At 38.0% G+C, this 27,394-nt stretch overlaps 1 protein-coding gene across 3 annotated transcripts in view; it reads right to left on the minus strand.

The window, feature by feature from the left end:
* ulk4 (unc-51 like kinase 4) overlaps positions 1 to 27,394 on the minus strand; it is a 283,773-nt gene that overhangs the window by 41,973 nt on the left and 214,406 nt on the right. For all 3 annotated transcript variants that reach the window (XM_067449187.1, XM_067449185.1, XM_067449186.1), the window contains one exon: positions 20,580 to 20,672. In XM_067449187.1, the coding sequence (XP_067305288.1) occupies positions 20,580 to 20,672 (93 nt within the window). The remainder of the gene's footprint in view (positions 1 to 20,579; positions 20,673 to 27,394) is intronic.

A 27,394-nucleotide genomic window follows, 5' to 3' on the forward strand; every position in this document is an offset into this window, starting at 1 on the left:
TGTGTGGTTGAACTTTATTTTTAATGAAGTTCCAGCTCACATGGGGAAGACATGTTCACTTCATTTCACTGCGGATTCGTTTGTAAACAAATCTCCGCTCAATGCTGGATTTGGATCCGACAGGAATGGTGCAACACACTTATGTGAGTAAAACGCGTTTTTATATGTAATGGTTATTGCATTGTTATAGATCGTTTTGCTTATGTGTACGTGTCTAACAGAGCATACATTTAGCACGCTGGACTCAGACACGTATGAGCCAGACCTCGCAAAGTCCGACAGGCCGATGAATCTCATTATATTCCGTTCTTGTTCTGCTATTCTCTCTCTCTCTCCCTCTCTCTCTCTAGTGTTCGCGCTTATAGCGTCCGATCTTGCGGGCTATGTGTCGATGAGAAATAAATTATTGTGTTTGTTTGATAAAGATGTTTACGAGCCCTGTGGTCGAGAGAATCTTTTTGGTTGTCGCTTCTCCCTCATTCTCTTCTCTCTATCTTGTGAACTGACAGTGTAGCTTATGCTCATTAAATATGCTAATATTATCCAATCCTAGCCGTGGGCCTTTACTTCCAAGTCTCCAGTGCTGCACGCCCACTAAAACCCAGCGTGTAGAGAGCCTCAAAACCAGTGTAGAAAATAGCCTATTACTTATTGGTTGTAATGTTTTTGAATGTAAAAACCAAACTAACATCATTAGTTGACCTCAGACAACAGTATAACAAATATAAAAAGCCAGTTCATGACACCTTTAAGATTGTTTTATAGATAACATTTAAGAAGTATTCATATTCCCAAAAATAATGATATTAAAAAACATTGTAAATAACAGTGTTAATTTAGGATAACCTCCAACCCATCTTAAATACCCAAATGTAAGATTAAAATGTATTGGGTTGTTTCAAATATTAAGCATTACAACATAACAGTAGCTAGCCAAATGTAATATATATTACAACTAGTACCGCGAATGTGGACTAGTCCTCTAAAGTGACACCGTTCAATCATTGACACGTATATGATGCGTTCACTTAAGCTGGAACTAGCGAGACAGCACAACACACACAGATATCGGACGCATCCCCTCTAGAGAGAGAGAGCGCAAGATAGACGGGGTGCCAATGAATGGGAAAGACAGCTGCATCTTGAGACAGGCTTTTAAAATAACGATTTTAATGACACATTAACGGCACATTAACAAAAGAAGATTTTCATGAAACCAGCCCCTGAACTCAGAGGTGTGCCAATTAATCAATGGCCATGATGTGTCTTCTAACATGGTTGTTTAAGAAATGAAAAGCTACACACTCCATCAATTAAGGTTAGAAGAACTGTTGCAAATAAAATGCTAGATACATCATAATCACTCCCAATATTGACTTCATGCCTATTAAAATCCAAACATCGATTTATTTATTTTTTGGCTGGGCAGTGTATATTATATACAGACTATTTTGACATTTAAAACAAAATTACACACTGGTCTACACATAGCAGAGTTAATGAGAAAATCTTTTCAAATTGTCAATATACAGTCTTGTTCAAAATAATAGCAGTACAATGTGACTAACCAGAATAATCAAGGTTTTTAGTATATTTTTTATTGCTACGTGGCAAACAAGTTACCAGTAGGTTCAGTAGATTCTCAGAAAACAAATGAGACCCAGCATTCATGATATGCACGCTCTTAAGGCTGTGCAATTGGGCAATTAGTTGAATTAGTTGAAAGGGGTGTGTTCAAAAAAATAGCAGTGTGGCATTCAATCACTGAGGTCATCAATTTTGTGAAGAAACAGGTGTGAATCAGGTGGCCCCTATTTAAGGATGAAGCCAACACTTGTTGAACATGCATTTGAAAGCTGAGGAAAATGGGTCGTTCAAGACATTGTTCAGAAGAACAGCGTACTTTGATTAAAAAGTTGATTAGAGAGGGGAAAACCTATAAAGAGGTGCAAAAAAATGATAGGCTGTTCAGCTAAAATGATCTCCAATGCCTTAAAATGGAGAGCAAAACCAGAGAGACGTGGAAGAAAACGGAAGACAACCATCAAAATGGATAGAAGAATAACCAGAATGGCAAAGGCTCAGCCAATGATCACCTCCAGGATGATCAAAGACAGTCTGGAGTTACCTGTAAGTACTGTGACAGTTAGAAGACGTCTGTGTGAAGCTAATCTATTTTCAAGAATCCCCCGCAAAGTCCCTCTGTTAAAAAAAGGCATGTGCAGAAGAGGTTACAATTTGCCAAAGAACACATCAACTGGCCTAAAGAGAAATGGAGGAACATTTTGTGGACTGATGAGAGTAAAATTGTTCTTTTTGGGTCCAAGGGCCACAGGCAGTTTGTGAGACGACCCCCAAACTCTGAATTCAAGCCACAGTACACAGTGAAGACAGTGAAGCATGGAGGTGCAAGCATCATGATATGGGCATGTTTCTCCTACTATGGTGTTGGGCCTATTTATCGCATACCAGGGATCATGGATCAGTTTGCATATGTTAAAATACTTGAAGAGGTCATGTTGCCCTATGCTGAAGAGGACATGCCCTTGAAACGGTTGTTTCAACAAGGCAATGACCCAAAACACACTAGTAAACGGGCAAAGTCTTGGTTCCAAACCAACAAAATTAATGTTATGGAGTGGCCAGCCCAATCTCCAGACCTTAATCCAATTGAGAACTTGTGGGGTGATATCAAAAATGCTGTTTCTGAAGCAAAACCAAGAAATGTGAATGAATTGTGGAATGTTGTTAAAGAATCATGGAGTGGAATAACAGCTGAGAGGTGCCACAAGTTGGTTGACTCCATGCCACACAGATGTCAAGCAGTTTTAAAAAACTGTGGCCATACAACTAAATATTAGTTTAGTGATTCACAGGATTGCTAAATCCCAGAAAAAAAAAATGTTTGTGTAAAATAGTTTTGAGTTTGTACAGTCAAAGGTAGACACTGCTATTTTTTTGAACACACCCCTTTCAACTAATTGCCCAATTGCACAGCCTTAAGAGCGTGCATATCATGAATGCTGGGTCTTGTTTGTTTTCTGACAATCTACTGAACCTACTGGTAACTTGTTTGCCACGTAGCAATAAAAAATATACTAAAAACCTTGATTATTCTGGTTAGTCACATTGTACTGCTATTATTTTGAACAAGACTGTACCTGCGTCTATATAACAGTTCGAAAGAACAGGCTGAATTATTGAACAGCTGGGCTTGCAGCCAAACTCTCCCTTCACGCAAATGTTTCTCAGACTTTTATATTGCTCTTCTATTGCTTTTGGCAAATATGAAACTATATCCTTCATAAGCCTTAGCACTACAAATCTGTTTGTCCATGTATGGTCAATAGCAGTGGTCTAGAGAATCTATCTTATTTTTATTTTTTTTCAGAACTTATTATTAGGTGCAATATGTTTCGCTCAGACTTTTAGGGGAACATGATATGAAAAATTAGATTTTTTTTCAAGATTTTTTGAAATGTACATATGGCAGATACTTTTATTTAAAGTAATTGAATTCAAGGTAACCATTTGGTCACATTTACGCGTATTCCCTGGGAATCAAACCCATAAACCAAGAGTTTGTTGAATAATGCATACAACTCTGCAACAAATGTCTTTCAGGAATCATGGCATCAGTAGTTCCCAACCACGTTCCTGGAGGCCCATGTCTCCTCAATCAAACACCAGATTCAAGTCATCAGCTCATTAGTAGTGACTCTGATGTGGGTGTGTCAGACAAAGGAGACATGCAAAATGTGCACTTTTGGTGGGCCTCCAGGAATGTGGTTGGGAATCACTGGCTTAGACATTCATATCCAACAACTTGATTCATTTTTTAGATATTAGACAATCACATTAGAGGTCAGTTGCGTATATAGGTCTTAAGGATACAACAGAAAAGTTCTGTAATCCAAAACTCTGCATTTCTAGAAACAAGAAATCGGTCCACACTGAAAATAGGGTGTGATGCCACAAAACTATATTTAAAGTGATAATTCACACACACAAAACACATATTTACCCTTATGCTGTTTCAAACCTGTATAACCTTCTTATGTGGAACAAAAAATATGAGTTTAGGCATAATGTTATGAACTATCCCTCAGTCACCATTCTTTTAAATCGCATACTGTTTTTCAAACAATGACAGTTAACTCTTTCCCCACCATTGACGTAATTTTCTATCATTTATGACACCACACTTCACCGCCATTGGCGGAATTACCTGGACAATCTATGTTATTGGCTGTTATTAGGTGCTATTACACATCTTCTGAAAAAGAACAGAACCTCTGGGTCCAAAAAAAAAGTGAAAAAGCAGAAACAAAGTGATAGAAGCATTGGTTCAGCACATGAAATCTTACACGATCATCAAAACTTAAACAGCATATAAATCTAGGAAGAGCAAGCTTTGGGGGTGTTGATGGCAGCGACCTACACCATCTATGTCCGAAATCGGCTCCCATACCCTTAAATAGGGCACTATTTGAGGGGACAGCCAATTATAGTGGTGTCTAAAACCACAATGAATGTTATCAAGTGCACTTCAATCCCACAATTTTCTCAGTACTTCGTTAAAAATTATGCTTTTTTAAAAAAAAAATATGAAGCTTACCTACATTCAAGAATGCATGAAGGTAGAAAAAAAAGGTTCAATAAATAAAAGTAGAATAAAATATAAGAATAAATAAGAATAAAAAAAGTCCTGCTCGCTGCTCATCACATCCTGGCTAATTTGGCCATGTGCAATGGCCGTTTTACACCGCAAGTGTGAGCAGTGCATGAGCTGCATGTCAGCGTAACTACCATAGACAGTAAAATAAATGGACAGAGCGACCTCATAGACTTCAACGGCGGAAAATGAGGTCAATCAGAGGCACTCACTTCCTGATGGCTGAGCGAACTACGTAGGTTTCACTTTACACCGTGACTGCAGCTGCAGACGCACGAGAGTAATTACACTGGAAGCATCACAGCAGCGGCTCCCACACTATAGCCTAACCTAAATATTACATACTAAACTAAAAGAAAGTTTAGCATATTTTAGCACTCCCAGATAACAGAAAATGGGCAAAGAGGAGGGATGTGGGCGGAGTTTAGGTGACGCAATGACTATAGACGGCGGATAAATGGCTATCCACCTGTCACTCAAAGTAACCACACCCTTAATTATGCAGAACTTTAAGTCTATCTAATGTAAACGAATGAGTTATATAAAAAAATAACCCCCCTCACAGTTGTCATGAAGGTCAAAAATTTGCCATATAGGCCAAAACCACAATTTGTACCAGGCTGTAAACAAGAGGTTTTTTTTTTTTCTGCTGTAAAGTTGGGAATTTTAACATGGGGCTCAATGAGATTTTGCTCCTTTCTGGAGCCTGTCCCTAGTGGCCAGTTGAGGAATTGCAGCTTACATTACTTTGGATTGGCTTCAAGAGAGAACCACTAGGGCCCCATTTACACTGCATGGTTCAAGTGACCCATATCCAATTTTTTCCTCTCATGTGGCACAGATCGGATATGACGTGAACGTGTAAGCAGTAAAACAACGGATGCATTCCGATATCCTCAGATCGGATTCAGGCCTCACTCATATGTAGTAATAAATCCGAAGATCTGATTCGGATGCGTGTATTAGCGTCTGCCATGTAAGCGGACAAATCGGATATTCCCCAGTAAATGCGAGTCATACGTCATTGAAAAAAGGACGGAGGCGAATGGCGTCAACTCAGGTGGACACGAACTGCGATAAAGGGCCAGTGTTGCCAAGTCCGTGGTTTTAATGCAGATTTGGGCTACTTTAACACAGTTTTGAGTTGCAATTGGATGGGTTTTGTTGTGAAAACTTGTCAAGGGCTCTCCTCTTTTTCTCCGCCTTAAGAGAGAAATGTTTTTCTGACCTTTAAAGATGTGTGGCACAGTGCAGACAGCAAAACATTGAGCAATCATTTTGTCTACGTCCATTGCATTGCATATTGTGCATTTTTACTCCCTTTCACCAGTTAAGAACATCTTGGGCTGTTTCGCCAGTGTACAGTGTAAATGCAAATATCGGATAAGGGTCGCTTTTGAAAAGATGATGTAAAAGATGATGAAAAAATCGGATATAGTCACCAAATCGGAATAGTGAATTGCAAGACCTGCAGTGTAAATGCAGCCATAAAAAGTCTGATTCCAGAAAAATACTCTACTGAGTCGATTCTAGTTAGTGAATCAAACATACATCTTACAGCTAACTGTGAGACTTAAATCGGTGTTACTGACTGTTAGTTCATTTGACAATGTGTTAAGATGTTTTTTTTTCTTCAGTAGAATATTATAAACTTTATGAAATGTCATCACATTTTTGTTTTGTATTGCTGTTTAATACAGAGAAAAGAGTAATGATTGGATCGCATTTAAGGCTAATAAGTATTAATAACCATTAATATTCCATGTAAACACATTTTTCAAGTATTGTTTTAAAAATGTTTATTATCAAAACGATATTATTTTGAAATGAAATGGACTCATGCACACAGACTGCCTAAAAATCCCAATACTGCGAGAGCTTCTTTTATCGCATTCTCCTATAGCACACTCAGGTAGCCTATAGTAGCAAACTAATAACTGTCAATCATAATAGTATATTATACATATTAATTATAGTAAACATACAATTGTAATATATTATATTAAACAACTTTTGCATTGAGTTCCAGAATCCTTTAAATATATTTAGTGTGAAGATGAATCGTATCAATATAGCTCTGTCTTGTTCTGTAACACCTTTTCGAGATGTAACTCTGTGCTTCATTTTCACACAATTTATATACTAATTGCAGTGGCCACTGCAGAAGCAATTTTGCAATAGAAACAGAATTGACCATTTTTTTTATGATTTAAGTCAAGTCAACTTTATTTATATAGTGTCCTTTTACAATGACAATTGTTTTAAAGCAGCTTCACGGTGTTAAACAGGACAATATTGCAACAAAATCTGATTTGACTGTACAGTCGTTCTGGAGAAAACGGTGATGTTATCATCTTATTTTAATTTATCATATAGCGACAATGTTGGCAAATCAGTATTATAGTTTATACACTTAATTAAGACCGAATTGATTAATTGTATTTGGATATTTAGTTGAATAACTTGCACTGAAATTGTATTCTCCCCAACTGAGCAAGCCAAGCCAAAGGCTACTAGGCGATTGTCATCTCGACCCAAAGTCGAATTAGCTGGAATTGCGATCAACTGAATACCACGCAGAAAAATATATATCGGCCGTGATATAATCTTTGGGTAGGAGAGCTGAAAAGTCAAGACAGGAAGAGTTTTTCTTATCCTCAGAGACTGTAGGGACTGCACTTACAGGCTTAACACGTCCATCAGGGGAGCGGCACGGAGTATGAGTTCTCAACCCAGACCACAACAATCCCTGCTCAGCCTAAGACTGAGATAAAGACAAAAAGTGACACACAAGGGCCGTGGGGATTTTCTTTGCCGCTCATTTCGGTCCTCAAAGCCCTGTGTGGTCGGCTCGGGGATTCTAGCCTCTTTTGGCGCTGATCTGTTGCTGCCCTCTGCCATAAAGGCATAATCCCAAGAGACTCCGGGGCAAGGGCCAGCCGCGCCTAATCCCGCCCCTCTTTATGATGTCGCCGGCCACTCCAGAATGGAGTGCAGTGCTTTAGGGGGCCACACAATACCCCCAAAGAGCGCCGCCCCCTCCCCGGTCCACAGAGAGGCTGACCGGAGGGAGATCCCCTGGCGCTGAAAGGCCTTTGGTGTGCGTTCACGGGCTCCACGGCTCCGGTATTGTTCACATGCCAACGCGGAGTCAGAGCAGAACAAGAGTTAACACCTGCTTAGACGGCCTCCCAAATCCACCCTGTTTACTTAGCAGGGCTTGTAGATGCATCGGGGAAATCAGGCCGAGGAGTCTAATGGGACTGTGGGCTGAAAAGCACACAGGAATCAGGGAGATTAGGGAGTGTTAATGCCACTGTGGGCTGTGAATGGATGATTGGAGGAGAGAAAGAAAGAATGAGAAGAGGAGGAGAACCGAAGCCTATGGGGACATGTAACACGCAGGCCTCTCATGACCTCCGCATGTACTCGGGCACAAAACTGGGCCTGTGCATTTGAGGCGATCGATATTTCCCACCGCCTCCTCTGGAAGAAACAACACTGCAAATTACATTTTTCAAACCATGTGTTGCTTCAAACTGTGAACTCAGCCGCCGCGTAAACAGACTGCAGGGAAGATCATGTGTGATTGTTTGTGTGCAAACTCAGAATATTTACCAGCAAAAATGAAAAGCGTGTGGATTGACCACATGAAAGAGCTTTTATATTGAGCGGAGACTTTGTGGAGTCACATTTCCCTTTTGGATGAACAATTTAAAAAGCAGTATGTCCCTAGCACACATGGACAATCTGTTCATCTGATCCTTGGGCACTATTTGCCCTTGACAGCATACTCACACACTGCCACAATCCTGGTGGCCTGCTTCCATAGAACCACACACACACACGCACACTCACACACATGGTTTACTATCTTTTTGAGGACTCTACATATAAATGTAATGTTTTTTGTACTGTACAAACTGTACATTCTACACTAATCATACCCATCACACAAAACTCTACATTTTTACATTCAAATTCAATAAATGAATAAATCATTCTGTGTGATTTATAAGATTGTTTCCTCATGGGGACCTCAGTTTGAGTCCCCCCCCCCCGAGTCAGTCTGCATTCAGGTATCCCCACTGGGATAGAAAAACATGAACACACACAAATGACAGGACATTCATGATTTTTATACTGTACAAACTGTATATTCTATCCTCTTCTATCCCCTTTTTGGAAACTCAAAAAAACAAAAACAAAATAAAACATCACGTATGTTTAAGCTGTTTTCCTCATGGGCACCAAAAAAATGTCCCCACGATGACAAGGATATTGCCATCTCTGTCTCTGTCTTTTTGTCTTATCCAAATGTCTCACGATCAGACACATTTGCGGGATGTCCTGCAAGAATGGCCTGTATAGTCACGACTTATTCACAAGTGCACGACCAGAAAACTGTTCATAATTGTCTTTCATTCATTGTCATGTTACATGACCCGATGGTTTACAGACAAGGTAATCTGCAGCAGAACTTTGTGTTATATAAAAAAATGTATTATCTGTAAATCTGTCCAATCCTCTGCCTCACACTTTTTTAGTGGTACATTTTCTGCCTTATTGATAGCATTATTAAGCCATTATTAGCCAAAATAATAAATAAACTAAATGCCTGGCCCAGTGGATGTGTAGAATGTGAATAACAGGTGTTCTGGCGAATGACGAAATTCAGTGAAAATCTTTCTGCAGAATTCTGCAGGTGGGTAGTTGACATTAAATTTCAAGCAGTGACAGCAGTGTCCTGCAATGTTACATGATGTACTTTATTTGAAGCTTTTAAAAAAAAAAAACTTTATTATTCACAACGCAGCATTATTTAAAGGTATAGGTAAGACAAAAATGAAAATTCGATCAACAATTACTCACAAATGTCGTTCCATACCCATAAGACCTACATTTGTCTGTGAGAAACAAATTCAAATATTTGTAATGAAATCTGAGAGATTTCCGTCCCTCCATTCCTCTAGTCTAAACTCAGATGATTCAAAACTTTCATAAAGATGTAAAATAAATCCATATGAATCAAGTGGTTGAGTGAAAATCTATTGGAAAGACATGATGAACAGATTGAATTTAGGCTTTTATTCACATATAAATATTGATCAGCAAACGTAAAGATAGTGTATATGTGGAATAAAAACCTATTGCCTAAATTTAATCTTTTAATTATATAAACTAATCGTCTCTTCAGATTAAACTGCTCGGTTCATATGGATTTCTTGTACAATCTCTTTATGAATGTTTTGAGTGAATAGACTTTCAATGGAGGGACAGAAATATCTCAGATTTCATTCAAAATATCTTAATTTGTGTCTTATCAGTTTGGAAATACATGATTAATGATGGCAGAATAAGCAGCTTTAGTTCTAACCTTTTATGTGATCCACATAAAAGCTAAAACGTAACACACTCTATGCAATACAACAGCTTAAAATTTAGATTTTATTTATGCATATATATTTTCATCTGCATCTTGATACAATAAACAGTGGGGCACTGATGATTCAATTGCCTGTGACACAGTTACAATGTTGTTCATTAAAAACACAGCTGGCATTTATTAACCAACATCCTCATATGACTGAAGTCGTGCTGCTATCATCCATTTTGTTTTTCATACATCTTCACTGTACTATATAGTGTAAAAAGTATAGTGCCATAATTAAATATACACTCAGCCACTGCTTTTGACGACTTGATAGAGAGGACATCATTTGATTTCTAGTAAGTACAGTGAGCAACCAATGTGTGCTCTTTTTTAACTGTGTGCAATTAGGGAGTGGATGTTTCAGTGCATAGTACTGAAAATGTCCAACTCACAAGCAGTGTATATACTGAACAAGGGAATATATTCAAACATATCCATGGTTTTTCAACAATGACCATGGCTGTTTTAAAAAAAGCTATTCCAGAAAGTATATGACACTGTAAAATGTTTAAATTTAGATATTTTTCCCAAACACTCCGCCCATCTATCATTAGTCAAAAACAGGCAGTCCTGTTAAGCCAATATTGGTTTTGGGCAGGCGAGTGCTCTGACAGAGCTTTCATATTGCCACAGAACCACAAGCCACGTTTATTTCTGGCAAATGTTATGTTTTTTTTGTTTTTTTTTGTTATTTTGTATCTGGAAAGAATCTGGAACTTTTTTAGACGAACTGCATTGACTTCCTTTTAATGCATCTCCAGTGTGTTTTCTGTCTGTACAAACACCACCTTTAAAAATGATAATAGGGATTTAAAGTGGAAAAAAGGGGATAAAAAGTCTTAAAGCGCTCTCTTTAAGGTGATACAGTAGAGAAACAAGTCTTGATAATTGGATATTGTTGGGTGCATTTACACCTCCCTTTTAAAATGATAGTTCACCCAAAAATGAAGCCGTGTATATGACTTTCTTCTTTCAGATGAACACAATCAGAAATATATTAAATAATGTCCGGGCTCTTCCAAGCTTTATAATGGCAGTGAATAGAGGATACAATTTTGAAGCCCAAAAAAGTGCATCCATACATCATAAAAGCTCTGGCGGGTTAATAATTCTGAATCGCCGCAATGTGTTTTTGTAAGAAATATATCCATATTTAAAACTAAAACTGTGTAAGCTAAAGTAGATTCTGACAGATGGCTGTACACATCGTTTTATGGCGAAAGAGTTACCCCAGATCTGATGCATGATGTATTAACGAACTTGGAAGCACAGAGGATAGAGCAAAAAAAAAGTTTTAGTTTTTTAAGTTTTAAATATGGAGATTTTGTGAACACAAACACATCGCTTTCGCTTTAAAAGGCCTTTATTAACCTCTTGAAGCCGTGTGAATATCTTTTATGATGGATGGATGGATGGATGCACTTTTTTGGGCTTCAAAATCTGATCCTCTATTCAGTGCCATTATAATGATTAGAAGATCCAGGACATTATTTAATATACGATTGTATTTGTCTGAAAGAAGAAAGTCATATACGCCCAAGATGGCTTGAGGGTGAGTAAATCATGGGCAAGTTTTAATTTTTGGGTGAGCTAACCCTTTAATGTGATTAGCAACTTAACAACTTTTTGTATAAGCGATTGTTATACAAACACCCGCCTCACGAGCACCGGGACTTTTATTATGACGGGACGGGACACAGTCGCCGGGCGCCCGCACTTCCGGTTTTACGGTCATGATTATAAGGCAAAGCAGCTCTGTTTATCATATTAGATACATTTAAGTGTGTTTAATCTGTGCGTTCGCTCGGCGCTGCTGTGATATGTTTGCACTGCTAAGAGTAAAGTGCTTCTGCAGAATAAAACCGAGTGCAACACAGATATGATGCAATTGACAAACGCTATGCTGACACGTCCCAAGTCCTTGGTTAAAATAGCAATTTTCTCACAATTTACAAATAGTTGGAAACATTTGGGATATTGTAAGTACTCAGCTGAACAAAATATATAACACTGGCCTAGTGGTTTTTGCAAAAATACTACATAGTGCAACTTTAAGAGAAGTCCAAAAAGCATGTCTGTAGACCAGTGTTTCCCAACCTTGTTCAACACTACACATTTTTTGACTTTTCCTAATCAAACACACCTGATCCAACTGATCAGCTCGTTAGTAGCAACTCCATGACCAGAAATATATGGGTCAGATGAGGGAGAAAATGCCAAAATGTGCACTGTAGTTATGCCTCCAGGAACAGGGTTGAAAACCCCTACTCTAGATCTAGCACTTTGTTTGTTTTACTGACCTGTGTCATGCATCTTTAACAGCAAAAACGTTTTGTGTGAACCGGCCCCAAGAATGAGTCTTTCAGTTTTTCCTGGCACAGTGGGCAGAATCCGCTTGGATTCTGCTTTGAGGGTCACGTGGGCGCAGCTTGCCACTCAAACACACATACACAACCTGGATGCACGTCTGAGGGTTACAGTTGAGTGTGTTGGTGGGAAGCTGGTCTCTGGTCTTTTTGCCATCTGTGGGAATATGTGCATCACTATGCCAACCACTTCCATTTCACTCTCTCCCTATCTTCAGTAGATGGGATTCTCAGCATAGTCTCATCTAGATGTCATCTAGTGTCTGCTGAAAGCCTCTATCAGACTTGAGCATATATGAAACTACTACAATGAAATACAACAATGGAATATGAAATACAACAACGGAATATGAAATACAACAAAGCCTTCCACACAAACTAATACTGAACAGCATTTCTGTTTATTGCATCTACCACAAACATCCAACCGTCTTTTCAAAGGCTGTATCGAGTCTTCATCTATGGCCGGCTGTTCTAATATGCTTTCATGAGAAAGATACAAAACCCTTGGCAAACACACAAAAACCATTGGCGATGAAATTCAATCTATGTTTCAGTCAATTTGCAGATTCCATGAAACGAATGAGAGGTAAATCTCTCTTTTCAATTATGAATGTCTCACTTGTCTGGATTGATTATTTTCGAAATGGATGCTCTATTATTCATTATAGAGATCGGTTAACGACACATGAAAATCTGATGGAGAGCAGAGGGTGTGTAAAAACGGCCCATATGCACTTACTATAATCTAATAATGGATTAGAACACTATTATATATCATGAAACTATTGTTGGACACAGTCGAATCAAATTGATGCAAATTATTATTAAAATTACATTGTTATTTGTAGAATGGTCATAACTGATTCACTACGTATCATCAGGCATGATTTGATATCTTTGTATTTCTTTTCTTTTAACCACAGTATTGTCCACACATCATCAGCACTCTAAAAATAAAAATTCCAATTAGAGCCAAAAGGGTTTTTCAGACTGACACTTTGTCTACCCTGAAACCTTTGAGACTGACCATGGACCAATCAGCTGGATGCACAAGGCAACAGTGACATGGGGCAATAAGGAATCACACTTTTTTTTACTGAAATGTAATACATGTTGTATGAAAACTGACTAATAGAATTTTACAAAACAATTTAAGATATAGTTTAAAATTTTAATGTAGCACCACTTACAAACAAAATACGATTAAATTAGACCGGAGACCATAAACAAGCTGGCCTTTTATATAATGTTTAGAACTTATGTAAATTACTTACAAAATGCATAGCAATACATTCACTACATTCACAATACCATGGTCTGTTTAAATACTCGATTCTGATTGGCTGAAAGGTATGCAGTAAGTAAGGGATAATCGACGGCTAGCCATGCATTAAAGGATTTTAATGCACAGCGTAGAGGCGAAGAACCGCCCGACGCGAAGAGGAGGGTGGTTGCCTCTAGGTCGTGCATTAAAATAATTTAATGCATGGCTAGCCGTGGATTATCCCGCTTATAAATTGGTTATTTGCCAAGTTAAAAACAAGTTAAAGCTGTAGCCTAACTGATGTTTTTTAAGAGACGGGTTAAAATGACGGTTGTTTTTTTAAGTTAGCCTACGGCTCTAGCATAAATTAATGATTATGATCATTAAAATAAAGTTGACTTGACGTGACATGTAACAAGTGGTCAGCAGAGATGCATTACGTTTCCACTGGTTATTAACATTTTCAAATGCATCTCCCGTGACCACTTGTTTGGATTTTTTGTTTCTTTAACACTTTCATAAGAGCACTGAGTGTCATGCACTTATACGACTCAAGGGTCGAATCTATGTCACACAGCTTACAAGTCGATGGAAAACGTGCCAACACAGCAAAGTTTGAATCACTTGTTTTGAGACGACTGCCTCTGTATGTGGTTTCAGCAACTCAATGACCTTGTCTACATTTCTACAAAACCTGAAATACATAGCTCCAGATGCTGGACTTTTCAGGTGACATGTCCACAAGAGGTGCTATAATCCATATCATGTTTTTCTCCAGATGTGGGTTTATTAAAAAGCCCAGTGTTCATAGATTTCTTTAAGCAAAATATTATTGCTTTGTTTGTAGTACATTTCACAGAACTTTCAAAGTCCTGTGACTGGTGGTGCAGTTTACAGCCAACAGAAACAGTTAAAAGCTTCTGTGGAAAAGTATTATTACACTGGTTCTTGAATGTGTCATTGCAGTTTGGAAATAAAATGCCGGTAAATTGTGCTAAAAGGTCAATGCTTCATTTCAATTATGATACAAACTACACTAAACCTAACCGATAAAACATGAGCAAACATGAGAAATAAATGAATTGCTGAATCAACCATGTCTCTTCAGCTTGCTTCTACAGTCCCTGACAAAAGTCTTGTCACTTGTGTACAAATTGACCTAAAGTGCCGCTGAAATATATTTCTAATCAAGATTTTTTTTTTTACAAGAAATGGCTCATTTTAATCCCACCAGCTTTTGTGATAATGTTTCAGTGAAAAACTAAACTTTCAAAAAGTATTCTAATATTCACAGCTTGGTAAAGCCCATTGAGTCAATTTTTGCAAAGACATAAGTGTTGTCACCTTGTCATATGAGCTTCACCTGTGACTAATAATGCAACAATTAGGTCTCAAGTGTGTATAAAAATAACCCCAGTACGCTAGACCTTCACATCAACTGCAACTAGACCTCTGCAAACATGCCTAAGATTCACCCAGAGACTAAAGTTTTGATTATCATGAGGCTGAAGACCAGATCCACTGCTGATGTGGCAGACACCTTCAATGTGTCTCAGCGTCAAGTACAGAGGATAAAAAAAAGATTTGAAGAGACTGGAGACGTTTTTGACAAGCCCAGGTCAGGCAGACCCCACAAGACAACTGTTTGAGAGGACCGTTTGTTGGCTTGAAAATCCAAGGCCAGCCCATTTTCCACTGCAGCAGAGCTCCACGAGACCTGGTCACCTGAAGTCCCTGTGTCAACCAGAACAGTTTGTCGGATTCTGTCTCGAAATGGCCTCCATGGTCGAATCAGTGCCCAGAAGCCAGCACTAAACAAAAGACAATTGAAAAACCGTGTGGCATTTGCCAAGGCCCACAGCCTGCTAAAAGGATGGACGCTGGAAAAGTGGCAGAAGGTGGATTTTTCAGATGAATCTTCTGTTGAATTACACCACAGTCGCCGCAAATATTGCAGGAGACCTACTGGAACCAGAATGGATCCGAAATTCACCCAGAAAACAGTGAAGTTTGGTGGTGGAAAAATCATGGTCTGGGGTTACATCCAGTATGGGGTGTGCAAAAGATCTGCAGGGTGGAAGGCAACATCAATAGTCTAAAATACCAAGAAATCTTAGCTACCTCTTATTCCCAACCATAAAAGAGGCCAAATTCTGCAGCAGGACGGTGCTCCATCGCATACTTCCATCTCCACATCAAAGTTCCTCAAGGCGAAGAAGATCAAGATGCTCCAGGATTGGCCAGCCCAGTCACCAGACATGAACATCATTGAGCATATGTGGGGTAGGATGAAAGAGGACGCATGGAAGACGAAACCAAAGAATATTGATGAACTCTGGGAGGCATGCAAGACTGCTTTCTTAGCTATTCCTGATGACTTCATCAATAAATTGTATGAATCCTTGCCAAACCGCATGGATGCAGTCCTTCAAGCTCATGGAAGTCATACAAGATATTAAATTTGCATCTCACAGCACCACAACCTAATTTGCTGACATATTTTTGTATTTGCAGTAAATTTGTTCAATTTCTGTATAGGCGACAAAACTTTTGTCTTGCCAAAATTTAACCTTTCTGTCTTGATTAAATGATAAATATTTTTTCTATGAAAATTATTTATTTCAGTGCATTAAACATCATTTGGGAGGGTTTTAGCTTTTCATATGAGCTATTTCTAACACCAATTAATTAATTAAAAGTCAGGTTAATATCAGGTATTTCTAGAAAATAGATAAGCGACAAGACTTTTGTCAGGGACTGTATGAGGCTTTGAGGCGAGCTACTGGATTAGTTTATTACGTCAGACATATTTAGTTTTGTTAAAGGGGACCTATTATGCCCCCTTTTACAAGATTTAAAATAAGTCTCTGATGTCCACAGAGTATGGACGTGAAGTTTTAGCTCCACCAAAGACCATGTTTTATGGCCTGTTAAAATTGCTACTTTTTTGGGGTTGAGCAAAAACGCATAAAAAAGTTTTTTTTTTTGTGTATGTCCCTTTAAATGCAAATGAACTGGTTATTCCTGCCTGTTCTTTCATGTCCACCCAGGAGATTCAATAGCTCAACAACAACAGAACATTTTAGAAATAAATGGTGTTCAGTTCAAACAGGACTTTGACAATAATGCCTACAGAGTCAGAGAATATCTGCATAGAGATATAACAGATATAGTTACGTTTTTATTCCATCTTATTTTTATCTACTATTAGAACGAGCATGTTGGAAATGCAAAGGGAAAATGGCTGGGCAGTGTACAACTGGCTGAGGGCGGAAACTATGCTAATATGGAAGAGTCTGCTGTGGTTGGAATCGTGTAGATTGAGAGGCAGTAATATTATAATAGATCCCCTTCCTACGTGATAAGGGGAGTGAAATATGAGCAGCTCTTTTTTCACATGCTTGTAGACAATGCTTACCATAACAAAGCTACTGGATTGTCCTTTTCACTTTTTTTTGAGTTTGTAGATGCACCGGGGACTTGATTATAGCACTTAAACTGCTTTTTACTGCTTGTTCAAATTGCTTAATTAAAAGGAGCTAAAGCAACATAATTGACATACATTTTGTCCTAACTTATTTGATTTTGTTCAATCCACTTAAATCTAAGTCAAATTGAAATTTACTTTACTTAATAATTTTACTTTATGTATTTTTGAGCAAGATGAGAAAGGGGGGGGGGACTTGATTGTGTTTTATAGTGTATAATAGGGGTGTAACGGTATACATATTCATACCAAACCGTTTCGTTACAGGGCTTTCGGTTTGGTGCACTTGTGTACGAACAGTACGAATGCAATCTTTACCAGTTAACAGTCGGCTTGTTTTAAGCACAGAACATACTTCAATCCGAGTTCCCACATGAACATATTAGGTATTCAGTCTATTTCATCACCAAATTCAAACGGTAAATGCTGTTTTGATGCTCTTTAAAGTGACGTGACTGGTCATATATGCGCGATGGTACAAACTGCACCGCAGCGTGTGAGTGAACGCGATCATCTCTTCCTAAAGAATAAACATGAGTTAATGTCTCTTAATGTATGTTGAGGATATATTACAACTTATAAATGTATCATGTCATGTAATCACTCAATCAGTGTTTCAACCACGGAAAGACAAAACAGCTTGCAATGTCCGGTAGAACCATATTTGGCTTAGGCACTCACAAACTATGTCACTAAATATATGCATTATATGTCATGATTTGACAGCCGTGTATAAATGATTATATTTTAACAACGGATTGGAGAAAGAAATAATAATTAGATTTAGAAGTTAATGCAAAAACTGCCTTATGTGAAGCTTTTGAGTGTTGATTATTGTATCTAAAAATAAATAACTGAATTGAGGCAATAGTTGGGCTCTGTTGTTAACCTTTAATATTACAACGTGTAGCCTAAGTAAGGACTCCCTATATTTACAGCATTATCTATATGAACGTTTTAGTACAATATAATTGAATTAATTTAAGGACAGACACATTTTTTTTCAGTATACACAGTGGGGAAAATAAGTATTTGGACACCCTGCTATTTTGCAAGTTCTCCCGCTTAGAAATCATGGAGGGGTCTGACATTGTCATGGCCACTGTGAAAAACATAATAATAAAAAAATAAAATTATAATAAATAAAAAAATCCAGAAATCACAATGTATGATACAGCTGCAAATAAGTATTTGAAAACCTGAGAAAATCAATGTTAATATTTGGTACAGTAGCCTTTGTTTGCAATTACAGAGGTCAAACATTTCCTGTAGTTTTTCACCAGGTTTGCACACACTGCAGGAGGGATTTTGGCCCATTCCTCCAGACAGATCTTCTCTAGATCAGTCAGGTTTCTGGCCTGTCGCTGAGAAAAATGGAGTTTGAGCTCCCTCCAAAGATACTCTATTGGGTTTAGGTCTGGAGACTGGCTAGGCCACGCCAGAACCTTGATATGCTTCTTACAGAACCACTCCTTGGTTATCCTGGCTGTGTGCTTCGGGTCATTGTCATGTTGGAAGACCCAGCCTCGACCCATCTTCAATGCTCTAACTGAGGGAAGGAGGTTGTTCCCCAAAATCTCGCAATACATGGCCCTGGTCATCCTCTCCTTAATACAGTCCCATGTGTTTCCCATGTGCAGAAAAACACCCCAAAAGCATGATGTTTCACAGTAGGGATGGTGTTCTTGGGATGATACTCATCATTCTTCTTCCTTTAGTGGAATTATGTCCAAAAAGTTCTATTTTGGTCTCATCTGACCACATGACTTTCTCCCATGACTCTTCTGGATCATCCAAATGGTCATTGGCAAACTTAAGACGGGCCTGGACATGTGCTGGTTTAAGCAGGTGAAACTTCCGTGCCATGCATGATTTCAAACCATGACGTCTTCGTGTATTACAAACAGTAACCTTGGAAACGGTGGTCCTAGCTCTTTTCAGGTCATTTAACAGCTCCTCCCGTGTAGTTCTGGGCTGATTTCTCACCTTTCTTAGTATCATTGAATATCATCTAATTTAGGATAATAAATGTTTGATCAAATACTTATTTGCAGCTGTATCAATGCAAATAAATAGTTCAAAACTCATATATTGTGATTTCTGGATAATTATTATTATTTAGATTATGTCTCTCACAGTGGACATGCACCTACGATGATTTCCAAGTGGGAGAACTTGCAAAATAGCAGGGTGTTCAAATACTTATTTTCCTCACTGTATACATATATGATAAAGCTGCATCTAATGATTATTTGATAATTGATTAATTGGGTGATTAATTTCTTCTATTATTGCATTATTTGGGTAGAAAAACTTTATCAGATTTTATTATTTATCGTTATTATTATTACCAAAAATAAATAAATAAATAAATAAATAAATAAATAAATAAATAAATAAATAAATAAATAAATAAATAAATAAATAAATAAAGTATTACACATCCTGCACAAAAGGTTCAGGCTATACAACTAATATCATCATAAAAAAATCAACAAATCAATCAATCAGTCAATAATAATAATAATAAACAATTCAAATAATAGATTGTTTATTGCTACAAATGATAATAAAGAACATAAAGGTACAGAATCTGCATTTTAACAGATAACATTCACTCCTCTGAACATAACCTGTTAAGATTACTGAACACTTCATGGGCAAAACTGAGTAATTCTGATGGGAATCCATGCTATTGGGAGTTTCGCATAGATTCCTATTAGAATTTCTCAGTTTATCTCATTTTCAATATGGTCACTTGAATTCACCACGCTGACAAACAGCTTGGTTTTAAACTAAGTTCTGTGTGAGCTTTATACTTAGCTATGCTTTAGACAAGAGACAATGGACCATATTGCAAACTAAATTTCACCATGTGGCCGCACCTATACTGTCATTTCTTTACCTTGCAAAAGTAAAGAGCTTTTGTTAACCGTTATATTTAATAACATGTAAATCTCCTAACTCTTATAAATCAATACTTTCATTGCATGCAGAATTTTAAACCTGAACTTAATGTCCACCAAATAATTTTTTATCGTTAATTTGTTGCAGCCCTAAATAAAAGCCTGTTTTTTTTTGTGTGTGACAATTTTCTGTTTTGGTACAGTTTCTGTATGACACAGTTTAAAAAAAACTTTATTGGTGGATGACTAGTAGATCCATCCAAAATTTATGCAAAAGGAATGTTTACACACACACCCGGCACACACACGCGCACACGCACGCGCACACGCACGCGCACACACACGCGCACACACACGCGCACACACACGCGCACACACACGCGCACACACACGCGCACACACACACGCACACACACACGCACACACACACGCACACTAACTGACCAGCTGAATGAGGATGTTGTTTAGGTCTGTCAGTGGCTTGTTGATGAGCAGTAGTTCCTCTGCAGCCTCAGTGTTTTCATTACTGTCTGATCTCTACAACAACAACAAAAAAGCAGAGAGAGCATTATTAGACCAAGAAAAAGAAAAAAAAGAGCGAGAATGCAGTGGAAGCGAAAGGAAGAAAATGAGGACAGTCAGTCATTGGGGGATGCTTAGAGAAGAGAACTCGAGACCCAACGCAACAGAGGATTGAGAGTGTGAGAGATTCCTGCTCATGTAATCATCACAGGAAGTACAGTAGCTTGAAGCTGGTGCTATTTATAACAGAGATGCTCCTCAGAGGTGCTGGGGTCTCTGCACACTGCCCAACTCTGCTGCTGGAACGAAACAATGTGTACAGCTCGCTGTCTACCATCAGCCACAACATCTTACTCTTTAGTAACAGCTGTCAGAGAGAGAGGGAGAGAGACAGACAGACAGATAAAAATAGACAACAGCAGCAAGAATGCATAAGAAATGCAAAGTTTGTTACCCATCATTCATCGGCGAGCGTAGCAGAGCAGTGAGTCTGGTTCAAAAGTTCATTGAGCTGTCTCTAGCTGTCTTATTCTGCCTAATATTTCAGTGAATGTGAGTGTCTGGGATCCTCAAGCAGATTGACAGACCGGAGCAATGAGATTACAGCAAATCTTTACTTAATAGGACTGCAGCTTTTTCACAATTAAACTGCCTTCACTCATTTAAAATATTAATGATGGAGCTCGGCCTGACACCGTGAGAGAAACGTGAGAGCGAAGGACAGTCAGCGCAGTGGGAAAAATGCTAGGGAATGTCTCCCTCATCATTATCACCCAAATGAATTTGGGTTGTGTGGACACTTTTTTTTTTTTTTAATAAGCTTTGCTTTCTCTCTTCTTTCGCTGTCTTTTTTTCCCCCTCTCAGAGTTCGGAATTCCATTACACACTTCTTTTTGGCGATGTCCGTGCATGAATATGTATGTAAGGACGCTGAGTGAAAGACAAAGGCCTTGGGTGGATAATGAGGGTTGAGGAGGAAACTGACAGGGGAGCCATTTCCTGTGAGTCCTGTGTGCCATATTTCCCACTTTAAAGCACTGTTTACCACGGGCCTGCTGAAGCTTACCGGTAAAAATAGCACTGGGAACTATTAGACGTCAAAGTACTGGAAATTGAACACGAACGCTCGTGTGCACGCACTCGGTAACTCTGACAAAGATGTCCGCTGCGAGTAATTATGGGTAAAAGGTGTGGCGGATCCACTCGGAGTGAGTGGCTGGATGTATCCTGCTGGTATCTGCATAGCAGTTGTCATTGCATAACAATCTAATCATCAGTGAGGAGAGGATCCAGACATGAACCCCCTAAAAGCATGCCTACGGCGACAGTAGCAGGCAAGCGCTCCCTGAGGACGGGGGGGCTGGGGGGTGTAGGGAAAGGAGAGAGAGAGAGAGAGAGAGAGAGAGAGAGAGAGAGAGAGAGAGAGAGAGAGAGAGAGAGAGAGAGAGAGAGAGAGAGAGAGAGAGAGAGAGAGAGAGAGAGAGAGAATGAGGAGAACAGCTCAAGAAATGAGGACGACAGTGAGAAGTGTTTACAAACAAGAGGATGGGACAGCGAGGGTGAGAGAGGGAAAACAAAATAAGGATGGATATCTATTGGAATGAGAAAGAGTTTGAGGGGATTTACAGAGCAGACTGAGACATGAGAACCAAGAAATGAAGGCAAAAAGACATTGAGTTAATTTTAATTTTGATCCTTTTATTATTTGATAAATAATTAATCTATTGGTTATTTATTCAATTAATCAGAAGGAAAAAATAGCCCTAAATTAAAGAAGAAACATTAAAGGGTACCCCAACGAAAAAAAAAAAAAAAAAAAAAAAAAAAAAACGCCCATGACTTACTCACCCTCAAGGTATCCTAGGTGTATACGACTTTCTTCTTTCAGGCGAATTCAATCGGAGTTATATAAAAAAATGTCCTGGCTCTTCTAAGCATTAGAATGGCAGTGAATGGCTGTTTCTGTTTTGAAGTCCATATAAAGTGCAACTACCCATCAAAAAACTGCTCCACACATGAAGCGAAGCAATGCGTTTTTTTTTGTAAGAAAAATATCCATATTTAAAGATGTACTATGCAACTTTTCCGTCCACTAGAGGTCGCATATTCAAAACAAAGGCGTAGTTTGATGACGCCAAGTTTGAGTGCAGCATCTTGTGGTCTTCACCTCACAGCCGGTGGAAAATAGGACTCGGGCAGAAATTATGTCCATGGATGCGGTTATTAACGTTACTGTAGTATGAAGCAGAGCAGGACCGAGTGTTGTGGAGCTGAGCACGGCTGCTGGAGTGATTGTTATACAAACACCGTCTCACGAACACCGGGACTTTTATTATGACGGGACGGGACACAGTTGCCGGGCGTCTGCAGTATTTACACTCTTCCGGTTATGATTATGAGGTAATGCAGCTCTGTTTATTATATTAGATACATTTAAGTGTTTTGAAAATTATGTATGTACACAATAAGTGCATTGTATCAAATTATTAATTAAAATGTTAGTACATAGTACTTAAGGCCACATAATATAAAGCGGGTCCAACTTTACCAACTGTAACCGCTAACTGTCGTAAAGCACGTTCAAGAGAGACTGGCGTTCCAGCGTATTATGGATACTCTGGTCAGAATATGCTAGTTCTCGTGAGAACCAGGATTAGTTTTTCTCTCTTCTCTGAGCTTCCGCATCCATCCTACGTCATATGCTGGAACGCCAATCTCTTGTAAACGCGTGTACAACAGTTAGATTACAGTTTATAATGTGGTATAAATATGGATCTTTTTCTAACACAAATGCATCACTTTGCTTCAGAAGGCCTTTATTAGCCCACTGGATTAATAATGTGGAGTACATTTATGATGGATAGATGCACTTATATGGCATTTAGAATTGAAACAGCCATTCACTGCCATTATAAAGCTTATAAGAGCCAGTACATTTTTAAATATAACTCTGATTGTGTTCGTCTGAAAGAAGAATTTCATTTACACCGAGGATGACTTGAGGGTGAGTCATTAATAAGCGTTTTTTAGTTTCTTTTTCTGGTGAACTAACCTTTATGAAAAGAATATAAGAATGCTGACAATTTTCTGATGTGGTACAGAGTTGCCATAATGATGCATAGCAAATATCGTGTCAGTAACCTCAGTATTCAACTAGTTGGTTGCTGGATCATCCCAACCCATCCATAATTTACGCAAAAGGAATGGGGAAAAACAGATAATTTTAACAAAATAAGAGAGATCATACAAAATGCATTCTTTTTTATTCAGTACTGTACTAAATAAGACATTTTACATTAAAAAAAGGAAACTTTTGAACAGGAGGATGATATCCTTTTTTTAATTTATATAATTATAATTTTTTTAAACTTGATTTTCACCCCCCCGGCTCTTAATGCGTCGTGTTTCTTTCTAAACTTCTGGATGCGGTCATTTTAATAAATTCAGCAATTGTGTTGTCTTGTGAACTATGTGTAAACATTTTTAATGTAAAATATCTTATTCAGGAAAGTACTACATAAGAAAAACAAACAAACAAACAAACAAACAAACAAACCAAAAAACATGCATTTTGTAAGATCTCTCTTATTTAGTTATTTATTTTCCCATTTATTTTAGTTATTATTTTCCCAGTTTCTGCAAGCGGTTCACATACCTTTTCTTGCAATTGTAGAACATTTATATGAAAGGGAATTATTTTGGAAAAGAGCTGTGGTACTGTTACACTCCTGAAAAATCCAGTTATTTATTAGCACATCCTGTCTTTTATTTTATAGATGAATCTGAAATTAGACAGAAGCATAAAACAGAGGCATATAAAATATAAATTAATCAAGATATTGAGTGAATTTTGCTTATTAAGTGTATCAAACAAAAGTCTCCATCAAAGAGTTCCTCTTCTCTCTCAAAAAATACATTTAACAGATTAAATCCCTATGATCTTTGTCATTTTTGTGTGGTCAGTATTTTATATGCTCATTCACATATATTTATAAAATTAAACTAAACTGAAACTGTAAAAGAAAAAGAGTGAGAAGGATAGAGTCCAATAAAGAAAACGTGAGAGACTCTCCTCCCAATTATCGAGAAATCATTTTACCTCACAAAAACTTGGCAATGTGTGCCAAGGCAGAATACATTTCCCCAATTACATTGACACCATGAAAATGGGCAAATACCATATCTAGCTAGAACTTCATGAAGAACTTTTCCTGTCACAACAAGACATCTTCCTATGTGGCATATACATTCCACCGCCAGAACCCCCCCTGCAGTGAAGATATGTTTCATACACTGAAAAAAGAGACATGCCATATCCAGGCTTAGGGAAATGTGCTTGTTTGTGGGGATCTGAATGCAAAAACAGTATTACAGCTTGACTTCACGGACACAGGGAAGTAAATATATTAATAATAAGACGTCCTCTATAAATAACATTTTGCCTCTCCATAGAAATAACCATGACCATACTGTCAACAAGAATGGTAGAGTCTGTCGCTGCGTCAGAGATTGCGTATTCACAACTGTTAAAAAAGTACGCTCTATATAGTATGAATGGGTAGTATGAATGAAATTTGGATATACATCCGCCATGTTGTTATTCTTCACTTTCCTTTCATAAATCCCCATCCTGTAGCCTCATGGGGTAGTTAAGTGTCCATCAAAAGCACACTTCAGAATCTTTAGAAAGTAGCAGGTCATCCAGGGACTTTTTGTCTAATGTTTTGGAATATTATGTATTTGGACATACTTTTGGCATACCGTTTTTTACAACATTTTTTAAATCAATGTACACAAAGTCAATGTATACTAAAAAATAGCAACAAAATATTTTTTTTTTTTAGGACAGTGGAATGAATGTTGCTGATATAGCCCAACGTTATTCAGTAAGTACATCAACATGTACAATCAATGAACAAGGAGGAACCAGTGTGGAATAACCTGCACCCCCTGGTCTCACTTCACTCGACATAGAAATCAAACACCTGCTCTGCACAGATGAGCTGGTTCTGCGGTCTTACACTAAACTGTGTTTACAGCTGAACCTGGAATTGCTGGATAAATACTGTCAGTCAACCCCAAGAAATCCACAATCTTGACCTTATAGAAAAGATCCACATCCCAGAAAACACAACAAATTCACACCACATCACACTATTATCTAGTACTAAAATAAATTCCACAGGAAACTTTAACCTTCCAGGAACTGGGAGATAATGGCCGCAGGGCAATGTGTGCCATAAAACAACTATGGCCTTTAGATACTCTTAGAATTAGATACTGTTAGAATTTTGCTGGAAATATTAGAATCTGCAATTGAGCCCATTGCCCTTTATGCCAAAGGGATATGGGGTCCCTAACAAAACTAGAATATGAAAATAGGACAAATGTCTAATTGTAAGCCAAATTATGAGAAATATCCAACCAACTAACACAACAAATACAGAAATACAGCATACAGAATTCAGAAAATATTCCATAATTTGAACTATAAAAGAGTGCTACAGTGCTACAAAAAAACTAAACAAAAAACAGTGTTAAGTAAATTGAACTTAGTAAAAGTAAATTCCCTAACTATATATTAGCATATTCCTCAGCTGTGGGAAAGCTACTCTCCCTTTAATCACTAGTGTTATAATAGTGGCTGCAAGTATATGTTAAAGGTTAAAGGTACAAAACTGATTTTAGTAGCTTTGCTCAATCAGCAGAAAAGGCCTGTTGAATTTATCGCTTTGAAATGTATGTTTTTATAGATCACATATATAAATTGTTTAGAATTTTTCTGAAAACCACAGCTGCTAAACAGGATAAAAAAGTGTATAAAGATGGCAATAAAATTCTGGAATCCCCTGATATCATATTAAAACCCTGCAATAAGAAGAGCAAACAACATCCCATTCTTATTGAAAAAAAAGTGCCTGTGGTGACACAATTCTGCAAACCTATATAACAGATTATATGTGCATTCAAAGTGAAATGTCCACTGAGTGGCAGTCTTATTAGTTTTATCCGTAACAGATGAATGTGGATTTGACAACGTTTTATTGTGTTGGTTGTTTTGTGTGGCAAAGTAGTTTGGAAAGACAGGCTTTGTTTCACAGACAGGGGTTAGATTACGCCTGGATTCGGCTTTAGTTCAATTAGGACATTTTTATAAATGTGCATTAGAAAAAAACAAAAAAAAACAAAACAAAACCTTACTGGTGTGCATCTTGAGACAAAACAATGGCATTGACATATTTTACGATAAACTATATTGCCAAAATGGGACACCCTTTCAAATAATTGAATTCAGGTGTTCAGGTCACTTCCATGACCAAAGGTGTATAAAATCAAGCACCTAGGAATGCAGACTGCTTCTACAAAAAAATTGTCAAATAATGAGTCACCCTCAGGAGCTCAGTGAATTTGTGGTACCGTGATAGGTTGCCACCTGTGCAGTAAGTCCATTATTAAAATTTCCTCACTTGTAAATATTCCACGTTAAACTGTTAGTGGTATTATAACAAAGTAGAAGAATTTGGGAACAGCAGCAACAAAGTGGTAGGCCACATAAAATCACAGAGCACATGCTGAGGCTCAGAAGTCACCAACTTTCTGCAGAGTCTATAGCTACAGACCTCCAAACATTGTGTGGCCTTCAGATTAGCTCAAGAACAGTGCGTAGAGAGCTTCATGGAATGGGCTTCCATGGCTGAGCAGCTGCATCCAAGCCTTACATCAACAAATGCAATGCA

The sequence above is a fragment of the Pseudorasbora parva genome, chromosome 7, assembly GCF_024679245.1.
Source record: "Pseudorasbora parva isolate DD20220531a chromosome 7, ASM2467924v1, whole genome shotgun sequence".
Classification (NCBI taxonomy): domain Eukaryota; kingdom Metazoa; phylum Chordata; class Actinopteri; order Cypriniformes; family Gobionidae; genus Pseudorasbora; species Pseudorasbora parva.